Source organism: Brachycentrus maculatus, unplaced genomic scaffold (assembly GCF_059751285.1).
Source record: "Brachycentrus maculatus isolate JH-2025_06_01 unplaced genomic scaffold, ASM5975128v1 h1tg000118l, whole genome shotgun sequence".
Lineage (NCBI taxonomy): Eukaryota > Metazoa > Arthropoda > Insecta > Trichoptera > Brachycentridae > Brachycentrus > Brachycentrus maculatus.
In genome coordinates this window covers 615,014-641,305 of record NW_028280871.1, presented here as the reverse complement: position 1 = coordinate 641,305, position 26,292 = coordinate 615,014, and the positions used below count along the sequence as shown (strand labels likewise).

The 26,292-nt window shown below is 35.2% G+C and overlaps 1 protein-coding gene across 5 annotated transcripts in view; it reads left to right on the top strand.

Annotated features, from left to right (window-relative positions):
- Positions 1-26,292, top strand: part of if (integrin subunit alpha inflated) — a 146,451-nt gene that overhangs the window by 106,058 nt on the left and 14,101 nt on the right. For 3 of the 5 annotated variants that reach the window (XM_088259577.1, XM_088259575.1, XM_088259578.1), the window contains 7 exons: positions 14,971-15,019; positions 19,520-19,695; positions 20,224-20,433; positions 21,064-21,166; positions 21,452-21,689; positions 22,239-22,405; positions 25,542-25,690. In XM_088259577.1, coding sequence (XP_088115703.1) covers positions 14,971-15,019; positions 19,520-19,695; positions 20,224-20,433; positions 21,064-21,166; positions 21,452-21,689; positions 22,239-22,405; positions 25,542-25,690 — 1,092 coding nt within the window. Of the gene's footprint in view, positions 1-14,970; positions 15,020-15,822; positions 15,895-19,519; positions 19,696-20,223; positions 20,434-21,063; positions 21,167-21,451; positions 21,690-22,238; positions 22,406-25,541; positions 25,691-26,292 lie in introns of all 5 variants that reach the window. The other 2 variants (XM_088259574.1, XM_088259573.1) reach the window with 1 other exon arrangement.

Below are 26,292 nucleotides of genomic sequence, written 5' to 3'. Positions count from 1 at the left end.
TTAATTTATTATTAGATTAAAACCAATATTTTTAGCTTTTCCACTTTTTTTATTTGACCAGCGACCGGGTTTCGTCGTTACCGACATCATCAGACTGGTGGTGTCGGTAACGACGAAACCCGGTCGCTGGTCAAATAAAAAAAGTGGAAAAGCTAAAAATATTGGTTTTAATCTAATAATAAACTAAAAATTAAGTTTAAAAGTAATAAAATCTTTTAAAAAAACTCACTCTGCAGGATGTGCAGGACCATATACAACAGTTTAGTTTAGTTTCGCAATTATAGCATTCAGTAAGCGTCCGACAGCGCTGGGAGTATGACATCAGTTCACCCTAATTTTTATTTAGAACATATATTTTTTGTTCGTTTTTTAGAAAGTTCGGGTATACTAAAAAAAAAATAACTCTTATTGATATTTATTTTGAAGAAAAACTAGTTTTTTCAAATATTACGTTAAATATTACCTGGGTTAAAAAAAATCGATTGTACCGCCTTAGCTCTTTTTTATATGGACTTTTCTATACGAGATCAAATAGTAACGGGATTAATGAATATAGCTAATATGTTTTACAACTACTCTATCCATATTTGTCGCATAATTCTATGTATGACCATTTATCGCATTTTGTATGCCTGTACATACATGAATATTAATTCGGCTGTGCAGTATTGTGCATGGGATGCACTATAGTGGTATTCTATTGACTTAGTGGTTATGTTCTGCCGGAATAGTAATTGCAAATTATTATTGTGTCGCTCCAAGTGCACTTCCAAACATCGCCCCGCTATTTCCGTACCTATTCAATAATTACAATGAACTATTCGAGTAATGTATTCATCGTGGTCACGTCTCTCTAGAACATTCAGAATTCAGTATTTACCGTTTCCAAACCTCATACCTACCTTCAATTTTCTCGGCTCAAATATATGAAATAAAACCTTCTTATGTATACTATTGACATTGATGACAACCATTAATAAGTAATACAAAAATTACGTATGAAAAAATCAATAAAGGTTTTTTACTTCAAATTGGACGTTTTACAAATCATATTGGTCGTTTTACAAAACAAATTGAACATTATATTGTATTTTATTTAAAAGATATAATAAAAAATATATAAGTATATTCATATTAGTAGTACTACATGTGCCTGTACACTTATTTTATTCTTATAACTAGCAATTTGTCCGCCTCCGTAGTGTAATGGTCAGCACGCTCGGCTACCGTTCCGGAGGTCCCGGGTTCGATTCCCAAGGGGGGTAAAATAAATATTAGTAATTTTTTCACTGTAATATTTATTCAAAATTACCATGGACTGGTACCTGAAGCGGAGGGCTGATCACCTTTCCTTCATGTATAAACGATCAAGATAACACTGCGTTTATATGACACAGTCCCTATGCACCATTTGGGTGCGGATAAGGGTTTTATATATATATATATATATATATATATATATATATATATATATATATATATATATATATATATAACTAGCAATTGGTCGTCAGGTTGCAAGCCTGCGCGGCGCGCCGTCATAGTCTGTGCGCGCGATGTGTACTCAATTTATTTTCAATACTATGAATCTTGAGTACTACTTTGAATACATATTTTAAAATGTTAACTTTTTTTATAAATTCAAATATAACGTCCAATTTCTTCTGTACAACGTCCAATTTGATTTGTTAAACGCGCAATTTGAAGTGGAAACCCTGTAAAATGAATAAACGTTAATTACACTATCAAAAACTTATTACGGTATAGCATATAAAAGAAAATTTTAAATTTGGTATATTTTTGCTACTTTACTGTTACATCTACTGCTGATAGCATATTCCCGGGTTGTTCTTGGATGCATTTTAATTTGTAACATATTGGATTGTTGAAATTGCCCCATTTTCGAACGTTTTACATTCACAGCACGGCCGTTTGTAGTTATTTTTCCCGGTTGAAAATGAAACGCTCGCATTTCCGTCAGCATCAAATCGAAGCGATCGCCACAATAAGTATTAATGGCTGGTATTTGTGTCTTGTGCCAAGTCATGGAGCCATTAGTCCGACAATACAAGCCATCCCTGTTAAAGGAAGACGTACCTATTTGGTTTTCTAGCGCCTGTCAGCGGTGACTCGTTTTGACTTTTAACTCTTTCACTACTAGACATTTCTCCATGATGAATTTTCTTTATCGCAACATTCAGCAATTTGTGTTGTCCACCTTCGTGATTAGCGCGTTTTGCCGTCATGCTGGAGGTAACGATTCCGATTTTTAGGGGGAGGGGGTCAAAACAATTATACTTATCACTCACTCCTTTCAACAACGTCATTTATAAAAAAAAAAGATTTTTCAGGAGATCGTTTTTAAAGTTTAAAAATATAATAAAATGTATTAAAAATAAATATCAAACCACTTGTTCAACTTTTTACTATGTAAGAGATTTTTTTAGGTAAAACCTGAATGTTTAACCTCTATTTGAAAAATATTTAGCATATTTAAAAAAATAATCAAACAGTACCTTTTCTTCAAAATGCAAAAACACTTTCTGCCCTGTAGCGGGTACATATTAAGTTAAAAATATGCCGCTTTTGCTGGGATATAGTACATTTTCTGGGCATGCACAACTGAAAATTGTCGATTTTTGATATATCACGTTGTTGAAAGGAGTGAGCGATATGTGATTTTTACATACATGATTGACACGAATTAAGTTAAAAGTGCTGTACAGACAGAAGCGTATCTCATGAAATTTATAGTAAAATTTAGATCCATGAACCTTTGGTTATTAAGAAATTCCTTGTTCAAATAATCCATTGTGTCTATTAAAGGTTATACCGGTATTTTGTCATTATTTTTATAATTATGCACATGGCGTCATAGTAGAATTGGTTTATACCATGTCATCTATGGATCAAAGTTGTGTTAGGTCCTGGAATATAAGCCAGCCTGGAATATAGGAGTCCTGGAATATAAGCCAGCCGACGGTTTGTAGGAGCTAAATATTAAAGAACATTAATATAAAGGACTCAATATTAACTCCCAAATATTGTCACCTGGGTTATTCGGAATAACCGAGTCACCTATGGAGTCGTGTTGAGGAATAACTTATTCCTCAACACGACTCCATAGGTGACTTGGTTTAAAGTAATTCTGCTATGACGATAAGTTGAGCTTCATTTCGAGTATATCTTTCTCATAAAACATACCTTTGACCATAACAAATCTGAGAATAATTTCCAAGCAAAATAACGAGATATCTCTTGTTTTTCACCACGCGCCTGATAAATGACATTGGCAGAGAAATGGTTAACTTTCAACTATTTCGTGTCAGAAACTAACCTTTACTTTTTTTGCAATGCACAAAACGGTTGCGTAATATATGTACACATGTGATCGGTGCTAATAGATAAGTAAGTCAAGCATTTTACGAATATTCTTCACACTTGAGACGACCCCTTTTATTACGTAATTCTGTTCAATATTGCTCTCATACTCTTGCTGAGTCATTTGCTTTGAGTCATTTTTATTTGATTCCTAATTTTGCTCTTACATTTCTCCTTTATACAAAAAAGTCTAATACAGGTACTATACATTTTTTGCTATTTCAATTCTCAATCATACATCAGCAAGTATTCTGCATCAGCAGATCGGTTTTTCAGACATTTTTTGGCCGCTCCAATCGCGATGCTCTAATTATCTAGTGTATGGTTTGTTTACTAAATTTAATGTGTTTTACTTTAATGGTTCAGGTACCCACAGCAAAATTTGTTACGTTTTAGGTAGGTACTAAGGGATTCCAATTCGATTCAACTACCTATAAACGAATTCACGCTTGGAAGTCGGTTTGGCTTCTGCGTGCATTGTATTCAAAACAGTGCGAACAAACAATGAAAGAAAATTCAACACTGGGTACTGCATAATATGTAAATAAACGCTAGCTTGTATTTTGGTTTATGTACGAATTAGACTTTATAAATGATTTAAGAAAATCCAAGAAATCGGCGATTCCAATCCCCTATGCCTAACGGTTAATTACATTCGACTAAATTTAATTTTGAGTAGTGGAAAATATAGTTTTATTGGTCACTTTATTGCAATTTAAAAAAAAATCTAGAAAATATGGACAGTCGAAAAATTTCAAGCCAGGTTCTGTCAAATCTCAAAGAATATGATGGGCAGGACACTTCAAAGGAAAGTCATGGCCAATAAATAGGTGACAGAAGCGAAGCGAGACAGAGGTAGACCTAGGAAGAGTTGAATAGACTGTGTAGAAGAAGACTGGTGCATGATGAAACCTGGAGAATGATGGACAGGAAAATAAGGCGCTGGGGAGCACTTGTCGAGAAGAACGAACCCCACCACAAGATGTAGCGTCGAGGATAAGAAGAAATATATGATTAAATGTGGCACATGTACTGAGATTTTTGGGAAACCCCAAAATTGTACACAAAATGCAGTGCTTTACCAGAACTCGTGGACTGTGTCTAATAAAATAATACATAAAGATTATGTGCAAAACATTCAGCAACTCGAGAGCAACGATTTGAATATGCTAAATAAATGGTACCCAATCTTGCATCGCTGAAGATATTGCGATATGAAGATAGAGCCGGTTATACCATTCAGATTTTGTGTAGGTGAGAAATAACGAATTTATTTTATCTAAATTTTGGTTAGAAATCGCATTCATAAATAGCTAACATCCGATGTGTTCAAAACCTTCATTTACATACTTACCCGCGCTATGCATAAACCTGTGTTTACCAAAGTTCACCAATGGACACAGCAATATTTGATTTCTGACGATTGAACATATTAAGACAGATTATTTGAGGTGGTTTAGACATGTGGAGTGAATGGATGACGAGAGTATGACTGAGAGAGTGCATTTGGCAAATGTGCATGGAAGAAAAGAACCAGAAATACTTGGCAATACAAGATCAATCAAAACCTGAAATGGATCTATGGATGTAGACGAAGCTAAGAGCGGACGAGTAAATGAAGATAGATGAGATTGTGGCGTTCCGTCCTCTTTGCCTGCGCCCGTACGGAAACAGCTGGATGGCAGTAGTAGAAGCAGTAGACTTTATACCACGATCAGGGAAACATGGAACAAAAGGACGAGTGAAACATATGAGGTTCATGTATAAAAACAAAATGGTAGCGTGGTTGGTGCGTCTAGCGTGTTGGTTGGAGCCCCCGCTTGACCCCTATCATTTGTAACTTCAGCCGAGAACCACGGGCCATGTTTTCTTTACAGTCCTTTGTTGTTATTGTCACGTCCGATTCCAAATTGGGACAGATTCTGCCATTGTGACCAGCGCACGGAGAAAGAGAAATGGGGTACAGGCCAATGCAGAATGCTTAATTCGGTAGTCGCTGCCGAAGGGGTAATACGATGGCACCGGCGTATGAGGCGGCATATGAATGGACATATCAAGAGATGGAAGTGATCGAAACAGATGGAGAATCTCAATAATAATAATTTATGTACCTCATGAGCGCTTCGATTCAACTATCAAATTAAAATCTGTGATCATCTCACTCTCACAATTTCTAATTCCTGATGAAAGAAGAGTCCATGCCATTTATTCCGCAACAGCAAAGACACGCTCGCCAAATTAGATGCTATTTGGTATTTATTAAGATTTTTGTAATTAAAAAAAATCCTGTATTAAAAATTAGTGCAATAAATATTTATCGAGCTGCCGTTCTTTTTGTGGAATTCTATAATCACATTTTTAGAAAATGTATTTAGAATAAACCTGAGAACTTTTTTGCAAGGTAAAACAACTGCCACTCTAAATAAATTATCAGTTTAATAAAACATCTTGTTTTCATTTCTTATAAAGATATATATTTTTAAATTACTAATTTAGAGACTACCCTGAGTTGTTTATCTTCTTCTATGCAGGAATATAATATGTATTTTAGATTTCTCATAAATCTATCGTAATCGCGCTAACGTCATAATGCTGAGCGAGATAACGCATTTAATTGCAGGACGAAATCCATTTCCAAAACATCTATCACGCTGTTTAATTGTTGGAGATTACCATCACGACAGGTGGACCCACCTGCGATGACGTCCAGGATCCAAGATGAATAAGAATTGGGAATTGATATGGAGCACGTGGAGCTATCCAGAAACATGTCCGTTAATGTTAAAAATGTAATCTAGAACCGTTTTCTCCTAAAATAAAGGGAAAAATATCGGGGGTTTACCAGCACAACTGATCTATGAGCACTCTCAGAAAGCTATTTTCTACATTAAAATAAATGACATTTAAAAAGAGCTACCCTTATTTATTAACTAATGAGTACTTTACCTAGTAACGGACATCTGCAGACAGACCGGTCTGTCAAACGTTTTCAGATAGTTGGGATACGTGGAACGAACGAATGAGGAAAAAGCAAATCATCAGCAGTAGTTTGAAGTAGAAGCCAATAAAGACTGGGCATTTTCAAGTGCATCAAATACTTGAATGTGGACAGGTCAGGAGTCAGAATTCGGCGGGTTTCCTAAAAAGACTCGCACAAATTAACACCGTCCAATTTACACAAGCAAGTGTCTTACCTATTGCTGCCATTCTCCTTATCCTACCAACTATTCTTCCTCTATTTCTCTTCACATAAAGCAGTAATATTCATCACTCAGAGTTCCTTCACTCGGATCATCTGTATCTCTTCTAGTTTATTCCACTCTTATATTTGGAGCGCAGGAGTGATCATCTTCTTTTTCTAGTGTAGGCCTTGTGGCCTGTTTCTAAGAGGGATTAGCCTCCTTACATGACAATTCCTAGCTGTCAATGCATCTCTTTGGTGGTCTTCCTGGAAGTCGTTTACTTTGGGATTGGCCCTGTAATGACGTGGATGATTCCATTATCCTCACTTGCACATACCATTGTCTTCCCCACCTAACGATATGTCCGATCTCGCATATTTTTTTCCAGGTGTTCCTTATCTCAAAGACTCTTACCAGATATGCTCTTGAGAGTCTTCATTTCTGGACACTCTTAGCGCGATTTTTGTTACTGTGGTGTCCGCTCTGCATTCGATCCCATATGTCATGATGGGTCGCACACAAGTTTTATATAGTAAGTGATCATCTTGTCTTTATATATTGTAATTACAATCGACTTAACATTTTGTCAATTCGATTGAAATCAAGAACGTGGATGTACCTGAATGACATATCTCTTTTGGCACTCATAACATATCTACTCCATTGAGGAACTGGGGAAGATCACCTTATGTACATTATACTTTTAACGTTAGCATTTAACATCGCTTTGAGAATAGCCACCGTTGTCTACATATCCCGCCTTATTGGTCAGAGAATAAACTACAATATCATGCACACAAGATGGCGCCAATAGTACGCCTTATAAATTTCTCAGGCCCATTTCGGTTGACAATATCATTTATTACACTCGCATCATGTTCAATGCCTTATTCGAAAACTGTCCATCATCCTCGGACATTTCTGTCCGTGTCAGATTGAGAGAGATATTAATATCACAGCGGTACCTACAGCATACTTCAATAAATTATATTTCATTTATCGAGGGATATTTAATCGGAATATTCACCGAAAAATCTAATAAAAAGTTGATGAAAAACAATTTTCACAGAGTTTTATTCATATTTGATTTAAAACTTAAATCGATCGTAAACTACCTAATCCTTATCCGCACCCAATTGTGCATAGGGCACTGCATCGTATTGACGCAGTGTCCTGATCGTTACTTACATAAGGCAAGGTGATCGCTTCAGGGACCACTCCAAAGTAATATTAAATGAATATTTGTGTAAAATCACTAATATTTATTTTAACTCCCCCCTGGGAATCGAACCCGGGATCTACAGGACGGTAGCTAAACACGGTAACCATTATACCATGGAAGCAGACAAACCTACAACATGTAAAAGTTTTATTCGGTTTTTAACCGTATCTAATGATAAATGCATTTTTTGGGATTTTTTGGATTTTTTGTCCGCCTCCGTAGTGTAATGGTCAGCACGCTCGGCAACCATACTGGAGGTCCCGGGTTCGATTCCCAGGGGGGGGTCAAATAAATATTAGTAATTCTTACACTGTAATATTCATTCAATATAACCCTGGACTGGTGTCTGAAGCGGAGGGCTGATCACCTTTCCTTCATGTTTTAATGATCAAGATAACACTGCGTTTATATGATGCAGTGCCCTATGCACCATAGGGTGCGGATAAGGGTTTGAAAAAATGATAAATACATAGGGTGCATCCTATGAACTTAGTGTCACCTCAATCATTAATAACAACAAGGTAATTTGATCAGTCTCGCAGTTTAGGTAGTTTTGGGTAGTATCAAATCATTATTGGAGTGAAAAATTACTTTAAACAACATATGTAGAGGTCCTCACCAAAACATTACATTTCCATTATAAATGATTTTAAGTAATCAGGAATTCTAGCTTGTAAAATTGGTTCGATTCAATGATTTTATATCGGTTTAACGCAGGATTGGTCACGTTTTGTCGGAACTTAAATTAATATTTCGATAGAATACAGTAAACAGAACAGATTTCTATTTAAAGGATTTTTGTGCAATATTGGAAATGTAACTTTTTGGTGAGGACCTCCACATATGCATACAAGTACTTCGTACACAGCATAATACTTGTAAGAATCCCACGAGCTTCCACTTAGGATTCATGGGTGTTTTTATCTGTTAAAATTGGTGTGAAACAAACCAAACATGGTTCCGTGGTCGTAAATCAAATTTAATTTCACGGTTTGTGTGTAAAGTGCTCGCTCCCTCTCGGGAGAGTGCGAGAGTACGTGCGCTATATGGAGATGCTATGGAGAGCGGCGAGGATAGGAGAGTGCACCAGATAAGGGGGTAGATGGGACCATTAACGCTGGAACTAGTTTAAACTAAAGTGCTCAGTCAGAACCTCAGGATCAGGTGATAACGATGACGTCACTAAATAGAATTTTGAGGTGCGAAGGACGATAATAATTCGAGTATCTTACTGTTATAGCTACATACACACACGTATCGATGACTCAACTTAGATAAATCTGTGAAAAAAATTAATAATTACATAATAATAATAAATTTATTATTATTAATGTGTGAAATAAGGGAAAAATCAACGCTGAGATAAGCATTACTTGCTTACTTGCTTACTTTTATTTTTATTTTAATGTATTATTTCATTTATTCAATAATATAATTAGTATTCAATAAATGAAATTCAAATTGAAAACTGCAAGGCTGATATAAGCATTACCGATCAAATAAAGAAAGGTGTATTGAGATGGTTTGGATATACGTGGAACGTATGAGTGAGGAAAAAACAGTTAAACAAATTTATGAGGCAAATGTAGTTGGAAAAAGAAGCAGAGAAAGACCGAGTAAACTTGGCACAATCAGGTATGTCAAAAAGTTGAAAGCGGCCGGGTCAGGAGTCAAAATAATCGGCGGGTAAGTATGAGGAGATGGGAATGCATGAATGTGGAAGAGGCGAAGAACGTTTACAAAGACAGGGTGGAATGGCGTTCTGTTCTCTCTGCTTACCCCTGCCGGGAAGCGGCTTGATGTATAGTTAGTAAGTTAGTTTTTATTATTTAAATTGAGTTCTTCGGCACGAGATCTCTCAGTGAGGGTTATGTTTTGGTAATTTTTAGTCATCGTACTAAATAATAAACAAATACTGTACTTAATAAGAGCGAGCAATTTTTTATGGCGGGTTTTAAATGTAGAAAGGATTTCGATGGCATAAAACTATTTTTAAGACAATGCGTTTCAATGTAAAATCGGTAGACGCATGCGTCAGCAGACAAACCCTATATTTATTTCAACTCCGGCTGATTCCAAAGCATTTAAATAACTCAACAGCCATAATAATTAAAATCTCTCGAATGCGTCCATTGGAAAAGGAACCTCTCTGCGTGTTTTCATGTTTAAAACAAAAGTACCTACCGATGTAGTAAAGATAAATCAGTTGGTAAGGTACTTAAACATTAAATATATTATATGCAATTACTTGCTGAAATATAGCTTCGTTAAATAGCTTTATCTTTATTGTGACAAAAAGAAAATTGCTAAATACTAGTAGGTACTTATTTAACCTTAAAATATACAAACAATACGTATTTTTTGTTGTTAATGGAATTAAAAAAATTAGGGTACCGTAAAGTGGGTATACATTGCACCAAAATACTGCATTTTTTTCGAAAAATTGTTATTCAGATCAGGTTTTTTACTTTTTCTGAGGTTTCAACTATTGCAATGTAATAACACATATACCTGTAACATGTCTGATACATTTTTAAATTTTTATCTATTTTGCCTGTATTTTTTTTTAATATTTATATTTTGGTGCAAAGTATCCCGGGGTAAAGTACAACTTTGCACCATGATATTTTTTCTACACTTTTCGTACTAGAATTCAAATTGATGCAAAGTAAAGGCTATCCTACAAGTTTCGTTGCACCTTATGAAGGGTTTTGGCTCACAGTTCGCTAAATGCAGATTATAATATTGTGACACTTGATAGAAATTTAAAAAAAATATATTTAAAAATCTAACAAAAATGATATTTTTTTCCAATACTGAAGGTTTAAAATTATATAAAATGAAAGGAGGATATTAAAACAAATCGTACTACATAGGTAATAGGAATTAAAATTAAATTAGGTCGAAATATGGTCAAGTTCCGGGACGGTAAAGAAACCTCTTTTGGATTGCATTTTCGGTTCTTTTATGGAACCCACTACATCCTTCCAAGAATATTGAAGAAAGTCATCCTTCATCGGCCACTTCCACGATTTGAGACTCTCCTGCATGGATTTAACAGCTCTGTCTTTCTTTATTTCCAAAATCTATCCCGGAAATTTTTCTCCTTCATAATGAAATACAACATATTCTCCCACCTTCTTTTTTACTGGTCCTAATGAAACGGAAAAACAAATACGATAACTGGTTTCAGTCATCGTTTTTGTTCTTCTCCCTCTTCCTCAAAGCTTCCGTGTGAACTATTATCAGTTAATGCTAGATATGCTGGAAGTTTCGATGCGGAAGATGGGATCATTGATGTAGTTGGTTCAGGTAGCATTTGTGTCTCGTCAACGTTCATTTCGACATTTGGATCATGAGCAATGCTCTTACCTGGTTCTATCGGTGTCGTTTTCCTGCGTTTAAAGACTGAATTCTTTGGGTTGAATCTGTTTTCTTCCAAAAACTGTTGAAAACTCTGGCGCACGTCATCGTCATACGCTTTTAATGGCAACCGATTAAGCAACTGACTAGTTTTAGCAACAGTCAATGTTTTATGTCTTTACAAAAATGATCTTATCCATTCAGAGCCTGGTACGTTGTTCTTTAATATTCGTATTCTTCTGCCAAATCTATCCAAATAGGCTATAAGAATGTAGCGAATGTTAAAAACACTCTCTGGGAAACCGTACTCACTCATGTCTACTATGCAGTTTACGAAGGATTGCTCTTCGCCCTTGTCACATATCGGAGGTTTTCCCACAGGTTTTGTGTGCTGACCTTTGAGCTTATAGTTAATCGTCCTTCTGGGGATTTTGAAAATTTATTCAGCCTTTTTTTGACTGATTGTACCATTTCGAATGGCCTCCAAACACTGCTCCACTCTCTTCGGTGTAAAATCGCAGTATCGTCTGGCATAAGGCCGCTGTTTGTGTGTTCTTGACATTTTTGAAAAAAATATACCATCAGGAATTAAGTAAGTACACAAAACCTATAGATATTTAGCAAAAATGTCAAGTTGTATTAGCCGTTTTAAGACTTTTCATCAAATAAATTAACTATGGCCTTTTGTGGATACTTTGCACCTGGTGCAATGTTACCCCAAATGTGGTCAATACAAGTCAGTTCTTAAAAAAATATTATTTTTACATAAACTTGACGACGTAACTAAAAAATACAGCATTTGAGAAAAGCAGGGCTTATCTACCTACGATTTAGAAACCACTCACTTGTTGTAACTCGTTTCAGTATACTGATTACACTGGATTTTTTCGGACACAATTTTCAGACAGAAAACTTTCTTTACATTCGGACAGGAAAAACGCATTGAAGCAATAGCGACCGACTGTTACTTCTGTAAACCAAAAAGTAGATTGAAGGTGCCATCTATCAGAAACAAAAGAAAGTAGAATGAAAAATGACATGTATCAGAGATGACCAGCTCCACAATTTCTTTACAGAAGGTGGTGCAAAGTATCACCCACGGTGCAAAGTATACCCACTTTACGGTACCTAACAATAATAATTTTTTGATGCACATCGCTTGAGGACATTCAAATGCCGACATAACTTTACACAGTACGTTTTATGCATGCTCATGGTGAAATAAGGAAAGGGTTGGTTTGTATTTTTTTATCTGCTAAGCCGTTTTAGTAAACTACAAAATGTGTTTTAAAAAAATATCATAACCAAATCATTTGTATGCCCTTTTTATTGTTTCTTTACATAAATAAAATGAAAATCGCGAAACTTACGTTATATATTACAAGCATTTCCTTCTCCATGAAGTATTTAGAATGAGCCAAATAGATTTGAATTTGGAATCGTGAAATGTGTTGCCATGTAAGACAATTTTCTCCCAAAATCTCATTTCCCAAGCATTCGAAAGCATTCGGAAGGCAACACCTGTGACAACGCTTCTTCTGTATGCGACTTGCTGTTCCTTGCTTGCAGATGCCAATCTGGCCATAGGTCATATTATGCAAGTATAGTTCATTCTACACAACATATTATTTTGATTAGGCTTTGGGTGACAATTTCCATTTGCAAAAAGGAGAGAGAAAGATCTCTGCATTACAAAAGTTATACACATGAACAACGACCAGTTTTTATTTACTTAATATAAAATTTCATGTTCACGTTTTATTGTAATAATTTATGGATATCATTAATTTATTTCTATACATTTAACTATTAAGTTTTTGTGTAGGAAAATTAATAGCAAGTTTTGTTAATACAAAACGATAACTGTATATTTTCAATAAAAACTCGATTACATATCGCTCACTCCTTTCAAGAACGTCATAAATCAAAAAACTTGATTTTTCAGGAGAGCGTTTTTAAAGTTTAAAAGTATAATGCAATGTATTAAAAATAAATATCAAGCCACTTATTGAACTTTTTTACTGTGCAACAGATCTTTTAAGGTAAAACCTGAAGGTTTTTTCTCCATTTGAAAAATTTAGATTATTTAAAAAAATTATTAAACAATACATTTTCTTCACAATGCAAAAACAACACTTTCTGTCCTGTAGCGGGTAAATATTAAGTTAAAAATATGCCGCTTTTGCTGGGATATAGTACGTTTTCTGGGCATCCCAAAAACATGCACAACTGGAAATTGACGATTTTTGATTTATGACGTTCTTGAAAGGAGTGAGCGATATATTAATCATATATTAAATATTAAAATCAAACGCTGATTTAGAGTCTTTTAATATAAGCACCCTCAGTCCATTTAATCTTCACATTAGTTTGAAAATGCCATAACAAGGCGAAACAACTGTCACAAATCGTATTATTATGTGTTTTTTATAATAAAATACAATTTATTAGACTCAGTACTTGATTTTACACAAATTAAGATTGAGTTCTATAAATTAAATGCCAAATCTATAAATAGGTATAAATCATGTTTAGTTATCAGGATTCTTTAATAAATTATAAGTAAATTCTTTTAAAGATAAGTAAAAAAACAGTAATTTCAAATAATATGTTACTAGCTCTCTCCATTTTATTCCGAAAAACCTATTGTAAAAATAATGGAGAACTGAATACGATAAAATTTTGAAATAAATTTAAAAGTTCAGATCAATTATATGTACATATAATTATTAAATATATCAATGTTTGTTTACTCACTGCAATCAGATTTAAATTTTCTATTTTAATGAGAAAAATGGTAGCAAAATCAACAGTGCGCAATCTTGATAATTAAAAAAATGGGTATTAATTATCGTTTAGTTCACTGCTAAGGCATATGTAAATAGGTAGGTACTTACATTATTTTTCCATATAAAAATTGTTATGTAAAAATTCGTATAGGCATTTAAATTGTCTTTCAACTGTGACGAAAACTACAATGATGAATGAATACCATCTTTAATCGGAATTTTAAATCGTGACTTGCAATAAAGCAATCTTTGTCGGAACAGTTTGAAAACGTCAAAGATGTTCAAACGTTTACGGGATACTTATTCTCAAACGCTGGATTTAAGTTTTGAGTTAGAATCAGAATTATAATAAAACTAACTAACCATCACGCCGCTTCCCCGCAGGGGTAGGCAGAGAGAATCGAACGCCACACCACTCTGTCTTTGCAAACATTCTTTGCCTCTTCTACATTCATGCATCTCCTCATACATACCCGACGATTATTACGACTCCTGACCAGGCCACTTTCAAGTATTTGACATACCTGATTGTGCCAAGTTTTCCTCGGTCGTCCTCTGCTTCTTTTTCCAACTACATTCGCCTCATAAATTTGTTTAACCGTTCTTTCTTCACTCACACGCTCCACATGTCCAAACCATCTCAACACACCTTTCTTAATTTTATCGATAATGCTTATCTCAGCCTTACATTCTTTCCTTATTTCATCATTCGAACATCTATCAAACATCGTTTTGCCACACATTCGTCTGAGGGATCGCATTTCGACTGCATTCAGTCTGCTTTCATCCTTCTTTTGCCAACTCCATGCTTCGCTTCCATACATAAGGGTTGGAAACACGAATGATAATAATAATGATAATAATAATGTATATTTTCTTGCATAGGAACTATAGTTGTAAAAAAAGTGTTCTATTGAACGGTTTATAACTACGCAATAAAAATTGTCAATATGTTTGCAGTTTATTTATTCTGCTACTTTTAAGTACAATATAGCTTTAATGCATATTTATGTGTATTCATTCTTTTTTACAGGACGGTCGAAGGTTGTTCATCGGCGCCCCAGGAAGTTGGTACTGGCAAGGTAATATTTCGATTTGAAAAATCCTCTTTTGCAATTTTTGGATTATTTTGCAATCAATTAAATACATTTCTGTATATAATCACAATACAACTTGAATTTTTCAATCACATAATTTTATCATCATACCAAACCATATCACAAAAATGTGTATGTTCTGTATTTGTAAACTATTTATAGATTATGTGTATAATTATTATATTTGTAAATCCATTTTTTCTCGCAACACTTATTCGCATCCAATGGTGAATAGGGCACTGGATCGCATATAAATAGTGTTATCTTAATAATTAATTACAGGAAGGCGAAATGATAAGTCTTGCACTTCAGGAACCTTTCCGGTATCTGAGTGAAAAATCATTTATACTTTTTTTTAATCTTCTGAGAATCAAAACTCCATAATGAAGCAGTTAGAACGTTTGGCTACCAAGTTGGAGGTCACAGGTTCAATTCTCGAGGGAGTCAAAATAAATATCAGTGATTTTTCATTGTGATATTTATATCATATCACCCTGGAATGTTGCCTAAAGAGCAAGTCTGATCGCCGTGCCTTTATATAATTTATGATCAAGTAAACATTGCGTCAACCTGATGCAGTGCCCTATGTATCACTGAGTATGGATAAGAGTCAGAAGAAGAAGAAAAAGTTATACATTACGGAAGAAGGTATGTAAAAAAAAAAATACTGTCGATCTCCACAAAATTTATATGTGTGGTTAATTGTTTTGGAGCGCTCCGGGTGAAATCAATTTTATTTTCCAGTTACCCATGTTATCTCCGTTTTATTTTTGGCACATGTTTCACAGGCCAGATGTACTCGATAAACCCGACAATCCGCCTGCCTTTCATGCCCCCTCGATACAAGGAGTACGGCGAAGGTAAAGCAGCAAACAGTTCTCAGCTTTTCTCCGTCGTCTTTCTGAAATGTCAAGTCGCGTCCGGTGGACTTGCCGACTTTGATGGACGCTTCGGCGTTTCAGAGACGTCAGCGAAGGAAACCGATCGCGGGGCTTGACATTCGAGATAAAGTCGATGCTAGAAATGTCTACAGTACTGCACTGACCGCCTCACTCACAATGCTATTTTATTAAAAACCGTAATTATTATTTTATAGTCGACGTTGTATTCCGTATTTACCCCGACCATATTCTGTCAAATATGTAAGCTTGGTCCTAATTATTATCGCTTTGATGTTAATGTCATTATATGAAACAACTGCGATTTTTTAAATTTTACAATACAATTTTTTAAAGGTTAAAATAAATGCTAAGTAAATTTTCATCATAACATTTATATAATCACCTTGGACTGGTACCTAAGGCGCAGGATTATCTTGCATTCGCGTAAATAACGATCGAGATTACACTGCGTCGATACGATGCAGTGCCCTATGCACCTTGGGTGCGGATTGGGATTACAAGAAGATAAAAATTATTTGGGTAAATACAAACCTGAAATTGCCGAAAAGTACCTACTGAACGTATCTAAGTAAAAAAAAAGATTGATATGGCAATAAAAACGGTGCAAAGTTTCCCGCTCAATTCAATGTCATTTCTATTGAACTGATTTGATAATTTGTCGGTTGCTTTCAAATAATGACATGAGTAAACCTTGATGGTGTTATAATGTTATAATTCCATTAATTATATTAATTATTAATACCAAATGGTGCAGGATGGGCGAACACAGACCTGGAGCTGCAAGCACCTCTCAGCAGACAGACACTTGCTGATCAAGATTTTGTTTCATGTTGTGATGCACTATCCTCTTTTTCAAAATTATTTTTTGCATAATATTTATTTTGTATCCACACGCAAAATAGAGAAATATTTTTCCGAAAATTTCAAAATGGTCCAGTACTTACTGCTTTTACCAAGATGTATTATTTAAATACGTTTGGCGTTTCATAATCTCAGCGGGATTGGACCACTCTGAAATATTTAATTCTAATAGAATGTTAGTGTTGCATGACAATGTTAGTGAAAGAGATTATATTTGTCGTCTTGTGTGTATGTATGTACAATCATGTCGAGTTGTTTACATGTGCGTCCCTATTTATTAATATTAATGACTGAGGACATAAAATCATTAAACTGATCATAAATCATTGATCGAGATGTGAGCAGTCATCATAACACTCTAAATTGGGTCAATCTTTTAAAACATGAATTCTAATTAATTGTTTACCCATATTTTAATAATTTGATTCAGGGGTGACAACCATTGAGAATATAATACATAATATAAAAATACATGTATGATTTGAGAAAATAAGCAAATAGTTTAAATAGAAAGTGGTGAAGTAAATTGTTTAATAAATGAAACGGTTATTCTAAATGGTTACCATCTTTGAAATGACATATTGTTTAATCCATAATCTTTAACATTTAATCCGGATCTCCCGTATACTGACTTAGCTCCGAAATAATCTCTAGGTGGAAGGATGGTTCGCTGACAATAAAATTGGGGACTGCAAAATTTCTTCCAAATTATTGATAAATAATTGAATAATTTATTTCAGTTTTGTAAGAACTCAGACAAACATAAACACATATCCGGAAAGGGCATTGGGAAACTTGTTTATTATATTCTCTTTACAGCATTCTTCCGCTTAAATAGTTTTCCATGTCCCTTTAATAAACCAAAATATTAATGGGTGATGGATAACACACTGACGTTGGTTTAATCCTTTGACCCTTATCCTATATATGAAAGAATGTACAAAATACCCCCGTAATTTCTAAACCTCTTGATATATTATAAAACAAACATGGAATTTGATCATTTTTGTACATAAATTAGTACTCAAATTAGTCACTTGGGTAATGGAACACATTCCATACATTTATTAGTTGGAGATGCATTTTTGAAATATAAATTCTAAAAAAGGTCAAATACAACAATCATAGTAATATTCCAAGATCTCATTTTTAGCTGGTGATTGCAGAGATTTCTCGCCTAACTTCAAATCACTTAAATTATTTATGGTGACATCCATAGAAATTATCATAATATAGACAAGGATTAACAATACACATAAACAGTGTTCTGTGGATTTTACTAAATGCTAGAAATGCTTCATTTGGACATTGCCATATTATTTGTTGAAAATGTTCTTTTACTAGCTCCTAACTAGGCTAATAAATTCTCGAATTCAATGGCGATAAAGCTTGTCTATGATTTCCGATGGCAACTAATTTCCACCAATAAGTACAGGATGTTTTATAATTGTTTTTTCAGTAAATGATGGAGATATGCTACCTCATAAATACTGACAAAAATAATTATTAAACTTTCTGTTCTTACAGAGATTGGACTTTCTTGGACACTGGAAATCATAGATGTATGGTCTGCTATTAAATTCTTAAATATGTGTGCTAGTCTGGTGCTAGCATTATATTAGATACTAGAGAGATGAAAGAAATCCATTAGTCATAATGGTACACATTGATTCAATTTCTTTATGAATTAATCCTTATAATACTTTTCTTTATTGTTTTTGAGACTATGATAATATAAAATTCATCTTCAGTCTCTTTTTTGGAGAGGCACAGCGAAGCTAAAATTATAAGTTTGCCTGTTGTATAAACATATAGAAAATGTATTAAAAAATAGATCTAAATTAAATAAAAAAATCTTTCATATATATTTATACAACCTGATACCATTTTATTTATATTTCAAAAGAAATGCTGACTCTAATTAATGAATATGACTTACTAAAAATTGGTACCATTTACCAAGTTGCATTCTTAATTTGATAAAAGTTAGTTTATTAGAAATGATTTACATAAATCATCAAAATTAGTAAAATTTTCACTAGGGTTTTAGTCAACTTTTATAGAATAGTTACCTAAAGTAGGAAATGCACGGGCAACTCTAAACTACCCGTGTGTTTCCCAACTAATAGTGATTGATCACGGAGAGGCATATTGGTACAGTCAATCACATCGTCCATTTAAAAAATATAGGAATGAGTTTTTATGGTATTTTACTTGTATCCTCTATTGCATTTTTAAAAACAAATTATTAACTATTTACCCACGGTTGGCACACAGTCTGTGACACCTTCGATAATGGCTACCGCGCACAGTTTGTGATAGTGTTACTACACTCCCAGGGTACTCCCAAGATTTAAACCTAATTTTTTCTGGACCAAGTGTTGTCATCATAATGATTTCTCACTTAGAATATACTTTTCCTTCATACTACTGACATCTGTAGGAGTAATCCTAAAGTAAAATAAACAATTGTATTTACATGATTTAAAGTGCACTTTATTGGTCAAGTACCTATTACAAGGTCTATTCGGCAGTTGCCGAAATGAGACAAAACTATATCTGTATCTATTTTGTGCTTCATATTGCGAAAGTAATTTTTGTATTTGTTTAAGATTTTGCATTCTCGGTTTTAAATCTTCTCTTTGGGTAGGTACTTTTGACTGTTCCTTGTTGCCTCTCTACTCATTTTGCAAAGTAACTCACACCTTGTTGCGGTGGACAGGTCAGCTATATTCGCAGAGCCTGGACACCAGACCCAATGTGCTGAGCACCGCAGAGAGTCGGGCGACGGACGACGACTCCTACCTCGGCTACTCCGTAGCGGTGGGAGACTTCAGTGGAAGCGGAGAGCAAGGAGTGGCGGTGGGCATGCCCAGGGGTGGAGACCTTCTGGGAAAGGTAATTTGTTCCACATAATTATGAACTGACTTCAAATGTATAAATGAGGGAGTAAAAAATGGCTAATATGTGTTTAAAATATAGTGATGGGATGGATGTTATATGATACACGCCTGGACTGCAAGGTAAGTCTGTACATCCAACAGGAGTGATAATCAAAATCATGTACCCAATAGATTTTTTTAGAAAGAACGAGGAGTCGTAAGGAGCTGGTTGAAGCTACAGAAGACGGTTTCCTACGTGATGGACCGTTCAAATAAATGAGTTGATGGGGTCCCCATTAACAACAGTCCTTTACTTAGCTCAGGATTGGGAGGAATGGAGGTGTATCATATAACCAGTGTTTGTCATACCATGGTAATAAAGAAGCATGGTAATAAAGAAGAAGAAGATGGATTAAACTTATTAACAAGATAATTATCATTGTAGATAGTGGTTAAAAGTCCAGCCCTGAACCAGTATGTGCAGCAATTTATTTTAAGCATCATGGAATGAGTGAACCTTCTCTTTACGTTTGTGATTTTCCAGGTGGTGCTATATTCATGGGACCTGCAGAACATCCAGAACCTGACTGGAGAGCAGCTAGGAGGCTACTTCGGCTACAGCCTGTGCGCCGCCGACGTGGACGGAGACGGACTGGACGACCTCATCGTGGGGGCCCCCTTTTATACCCCTGTCAACAACGAGGGAAAATATGATGTGGGCCGGATTTACGTCATTTACCAGAACAGCGAACAGGTTTGTCATTTTCCCCTTCATTAATAAATTTAAATGTATCTTTGACCCTGCATAATATAGAGTCTATATCCTGCGTCTATATTATAGACACAGTTTCATGTGAAACATTTCAATTCGTTAATTGCATGAATGCAAGATAAGTCCCGCGCTTCAAGCACCAGATCAGGGTGATGTTTCTAATGTGATAATGAAAACCTCTGATATTTTTTTACCCCCCCAGGAATTGTACCATCATACTATAGAGAAAGCTGATAAAGATATATAAAAGACTAATTTATTTAGCTGCTAAGAACAAAAAAGAAACCAAACGTATTCAAACATTTGATCAAAAAAACTTCAAATATTATTCTACAAAGCTCTATATTCTGCTTACATTGTCGACAAAGTCATTGAAAAACCAAATTACTGTTAGAAACACTATCAATAACTGGATGATGGGGTCAGTAGAATCGTAATACATTACATCATCCAACCATGTCATCCATAATTGCACGTCTCATGGCAGAAATTTAACCAATAAATATTACAATTTATTTAACAAGCATTGTATGTGCCTCCAGCACAAAAATATTAGTGAGGTCACATTATTGTAAATTTAAATTTGCAAAATAATAAATAATTATTTTACAGGGAAGGTTCATGCGTGTGGACTCTCGAGATGGCTTTATGACCAAGTCGAGGTTTGGCCTGTCTCTGGCTGCACTCGGAGACATTAATTTGGATGGTTTTGGAGGTAATTGATATTTTCCATAACCTTTCACTTAACCTAACCATTGCTGCTATTCTCAATTTTTCTTCTGACCCCTGTTTGCACCCAATAGTGCACTGTTAAACGAAGGCAAGATCCAATCCTTCATTGATAATACTTGGATGAAGGAGTAATATAAGGAAGGAAAATAAGATAACCAACTATGGCTAAGGCACTTGGGGCATCGTGCCCGCATCCGTATAAATGATTATAGTCCCTTGATGGTAAAATGACTCTGTAATAATCTGCAATTATTATCACAACTTGCAGACTTTGCGGTGGGTGCTCCGTACGATGGCAAAGGGGGCCGCGGCGCTGTGTATGTATTCCACGGGTCGGCCGGCGGCGTAAGAGAGAAGCCCTCGCAGATCATCCGGGCCGAGGACATGAACCACCCGTCCCTGAGCACCTTCGGCTTCTCCGTGGCGGGCGGAGTGGACCTGGATGCCAACCAGTACACCGACTTGGTAGTGGGAGCGTACGAAGCCGATACTGCTTTCCTTTTCAGGTATGTAATATGATAATCTCTAAAATTTAATGTCCACCTACCAAAGATATATATCGCGATTTTATGACTTTGCAGGGACTCGTGTTTGCATATAAAACCTTTACAACATTGTCATACAGCCAAGTGCAGTAAGAGCGTGCAATTGGCATTTGGGATAGACCCGCAAAGAGCTCTACAAACCGGCGTACATATAACTATGATATTGAATATTTTGTTGGATTTGCATTACTCTATAAAGTTAGAATGCAAAATCTTAAAAAAATAATAGAATGAGATTGTGAGATTGAAGCTAAAAAAAACTATTGAAGAGCAGCCATTTTGACTGCTTTTTATGTTACCAGATAATAAAATATTCCACTAAGGGCTCTAAAGTATGTTTTTTATGTACTTGAGTAGGTCATTGTTTAAATATTACCTCATATTTGTAATTATTAAATTAAAAAAATTACTTTCTATGTACAAAATATTTTTATTATATCAAGTACAATTTGGTATAAAAGAAGGAAAAAATAAAAACTCTAATATAACATCTATTTTTTTTTATTGCAGAGCGAAACCTGTGGTGAAAATGACAGCCAGTATTCTGTTTGGAACGGACTCCAAGTTGATATCCTTGGATGACAAGAACTGCACACTCACCAACAGGAGGAAGGTGGCGTGTACCACAATCAACTACTGCCTCAAGTACGATGGGATCGGAGTGGACACCACTGTTGGTAAGAACTTAATACATTTTCGTTCGCATATGGAATTTCAGGTTCTTTTGTCGACCCCTTTGTCCTCCCGAAATAGGTCTACGTCCTGTAGTTTAGGCGAGAACTTCCCGATAAATGCTGGAAGCCTGATGCTTGTAAAAGAGGTTAACTTCATTAAGGCTCTCAGGAATACGGAGCCAACTAAATAGCCTTCTTTTGGCACTCGCTCGAAAACGAAGTTATATCCTTGGAGGACCACTACTAGACTCCGAGAAGGAGAAGCTCCTACCACCAATACAGGTTAGAGCTACATGACCCACGTAAGAGTGAGCTATGATACGGAGGGAGGTCACAATGACCTAATATGGTCGCAGTGACATAAGGGATGCAAGGATCCCTTGACCTCATATAAAAGAAAAAATAAATGGGTTGCCTTAACCTAAATTTCTTCCAAATTTCTTGCAAAGTTAAAACGTCTAAAATTATTCTTAATCACCCGTTCTTGTAGCTGCTGTTTTGGACCCTTGTAAGGTAGCATGTTTCCCAGACACATAGGAGAATAGGGATTTTTGGATAATAAGATATTTGGGATAATTTAATTTTCCAGAGAACCACATAGTAGGCTCGCAAGTCCTAAACTCACTCCCATTTTGTTTAAAGGCTGTCATTTACTTGACTAGTCAAACTCTTGACTCTTTCAATGAGCTGGTTACATAACATTGGCGTTAAGTATTGCTGGGTATAAATTATTACAGAAAACATTGGTTTTGGATACATTTATTTTGAGGCTCATGTGTGTGTGTGTGTGTATAGTACCTATTTAGCCAATTGATTAAAAACTCTCGGAAGAGTCACCAATTAAGACAGCATCAACTGCAAACTTTGTATGGCAGAGTTAAACTATAAGATAAGTGATGTAATATAGATAAGTGATGTGGTATAGAATAAGTGTATGTAAAACTTTGATAGTAAAAAAGGATTATAAAGAAGAAAGGTGCATGGACTAGATCTTGCCTCACTCTAGTAGTGACCCCGAAGCAATCTGTTACAACATCGGCAACTCGCGTACTGGTAACCGATGCATCCAAAAAGATCCCAGAGATATGAAACAAAATTGTCAACTTATTGTTAATTTAAGTGACGTACTCGAAACTAGCTACTCCAACGACCCTAGAATGTATCCACTAGGACCAATCGCAGAGCGCCACTAGTAGCATAGCGGTCACGATCACAGAGGACATGCAACTTGCCATTCCCCAATTGGTATGCAATTACAGCTGTGTATTTCTTTCCAAGCCGACGGATACATTTGCCAGTTTGGTGAGTCCAGCAGGATATTGTACGCAAACAGCTCTTGTAAAATATCACTTGCCATCGGTGTTGTATTCCGCTTATCCTACCCCGACCTCTCCCCTAGATAAGTGCATTGTGCATGCCGGCTCTCTGCAACCAAACTTTATACGAGTATTACGCCAACGTCTTTCTGCCTTTGTACAGCTACCTGCCGAGGCATACACTAGACATGAACCACTACTGAATTACTGAAAAATATAACAGTATACTATATTAACAAAAAATTGAAAATTAAAAGATTGTCACAATTGGGGTTCACATAACACTGAAGACTAAACCACACATTGGGTTTCTCTGATTGCAGGTATTTTTTTTCCATGTGTGTACATTTTAATTGATTGCAGCACGCAAATATACAAAATATCCAAAGAGTACAACTACACCGGCCGTCAAACTGCTCGGCGTGTTCTTAGATTCTGATCTCTCCCTTGAGACTCAAATTGGTAAAACAACAAGTACATGTTTTTATCAGCTAAGGCAAATTAAAAGCATTCGCAAGAATCTGCCAGTTGATGCTGCCCGTCAATTAATAAATGCGTTTGTAATATCGAGAGTAGATTATTGTAACGGTATATACACGGGTCTACCAAACAATAAAATGACTCGACTGCAATCAGTGTTAAACGCAGCAGCGAGACTAATTTTTGGAATTTCTAAATTCAGTCACATCACCCCACTACTTCACAAACTCCACTGGTTACGCTTTCCCGAAAGGGTTGAGTATAAACTCTGCCTACTCATGTATAAATCAATACACAATATGGCCCCAAAGTATCTTAAGGAGCTGTGTATTCCAGATGAATTGGTTGATAGACGTCTCACGCTTCGATCGGCTACAACATCTGCAATGGGCAAAGTTATCTTACCAGCTCGCAACCAACGCACTAAATTTGGCGAGCGTGACTTTGCTGTTGCAGGACCGACGGCGTGGAATGCTCTTCCACCAATGGTTAGAAATAGTGAGAGTGAGATGATCTTTAGAAAAAGACTAAAAACACATTTGTTTGCTAAATCATTTCCACCATAATATTTTCCCCAATTCATTCACAGTGAAGCGCCCTTGAGGTATTTTTTTACGAAAATGGCGCTATATAAGTTATCCAATTTTATTATTATTATTATTAAATATGTACAGTAAAAGTTCATTTGAAATTCAAGGCGCCGATGTCGCAAAAAAATACAAACCACTTATCGCCAAACATTATTTGAATTTTCACAATGGCTGTCTACACAGTTACCATTTTTTATTACTGTCAATGTGAATTTTAGTCACTTACTTATATTAATGGTTTAAGGTAACAGTACATAAAAAATGCTAAATAATATTTTAAATATCATTTTCTAATTTTATCCTTCACCGTACCATTTGCCAATAGTAAGCACATGAAATTTTAAGAGATATATTTATACAGGTATTTTTCAGATACACTTAAAAATAATTCTTGCACTAATATGGTTTATATGTATTAGTTATTTCACAAACAGAAATTTAGTTTACCAAAAATTACAGGAGTTGCCAACTTATCGTCAGTAGGATTCATAAATACATTTTGGGGAAAAAAACACTATACGCAAAATTTTTAAGTAAAATTTATTACGAAAAGCGAATTTTGAGACCTTGAAAATGGCAAAAATTAGGCATTATTATTATGTTTCCAATTAACAGGCTATTTCTATCTTATCATTTTTTTCTAGACGCTTTGATATGAACCTTTTTCCCCTCTGCCTGTTTATAAGAAGTCACACAAATAGCACATACATATATACATGTACAGGAGTTAAATATTGAGCAATATGTTTCCAGAATTTGATCTGCAGTTCATCCTCGATACCAAGAAGCCAAACGACCCCCGACTGTTCTTCTTGAACAACGAAGGCCGCCATATGCTCAATCAAACCATTCCGCTTGTGAGAGACGACATGTACTGTAATTCTATGCAGGTTTACATAGTGGTAAGCAACTTTATGTCAATCAATAGTGAATAGAAACATGAATAAAAACTGATGTATACTTACATTCAATAAAATAAAGTGCTCCTTGAAGTGTAATTTGAATTACATGGCTTCAATCTCTCTCATTACTCGCTAAATTAAAAAGTTCATTTGCCAGCTTAATTGAAACTTTAACCTTTAAGTTTTTTCTGGAAGTAATGTGTGTTGTCACTTGCAGCATATATTGTAGTCATACAGGAGAAAGTGACCAAGTGCATTTTTTTACAAAAACGTGATCATTGACTATTTGTCTAGCTTATATCTTACTAGCTTAATATTGCTCTGAAAAAAATCCCAAAAGATTTTAAACTTGGAAGTATAATATATTGACTTAAAAAATGACTAACTGAATGCAGTTAGTCATTTTTCAGTTCATCAATGGATGTTTATTTTGTTGCCAAGCAAAAGTGACTTAAATGGCCCTCCTGAACATTTTACGTTTTGTTAGTTGGTCACTTTCTCCTGTACGACTACGATATACAATTTTCTGAAATTGATGTAATGTGGTTAATCATAGGTCGTAAGTCCTGTAAATACCCAAACTTCCATGTTCCCTTCTCAAT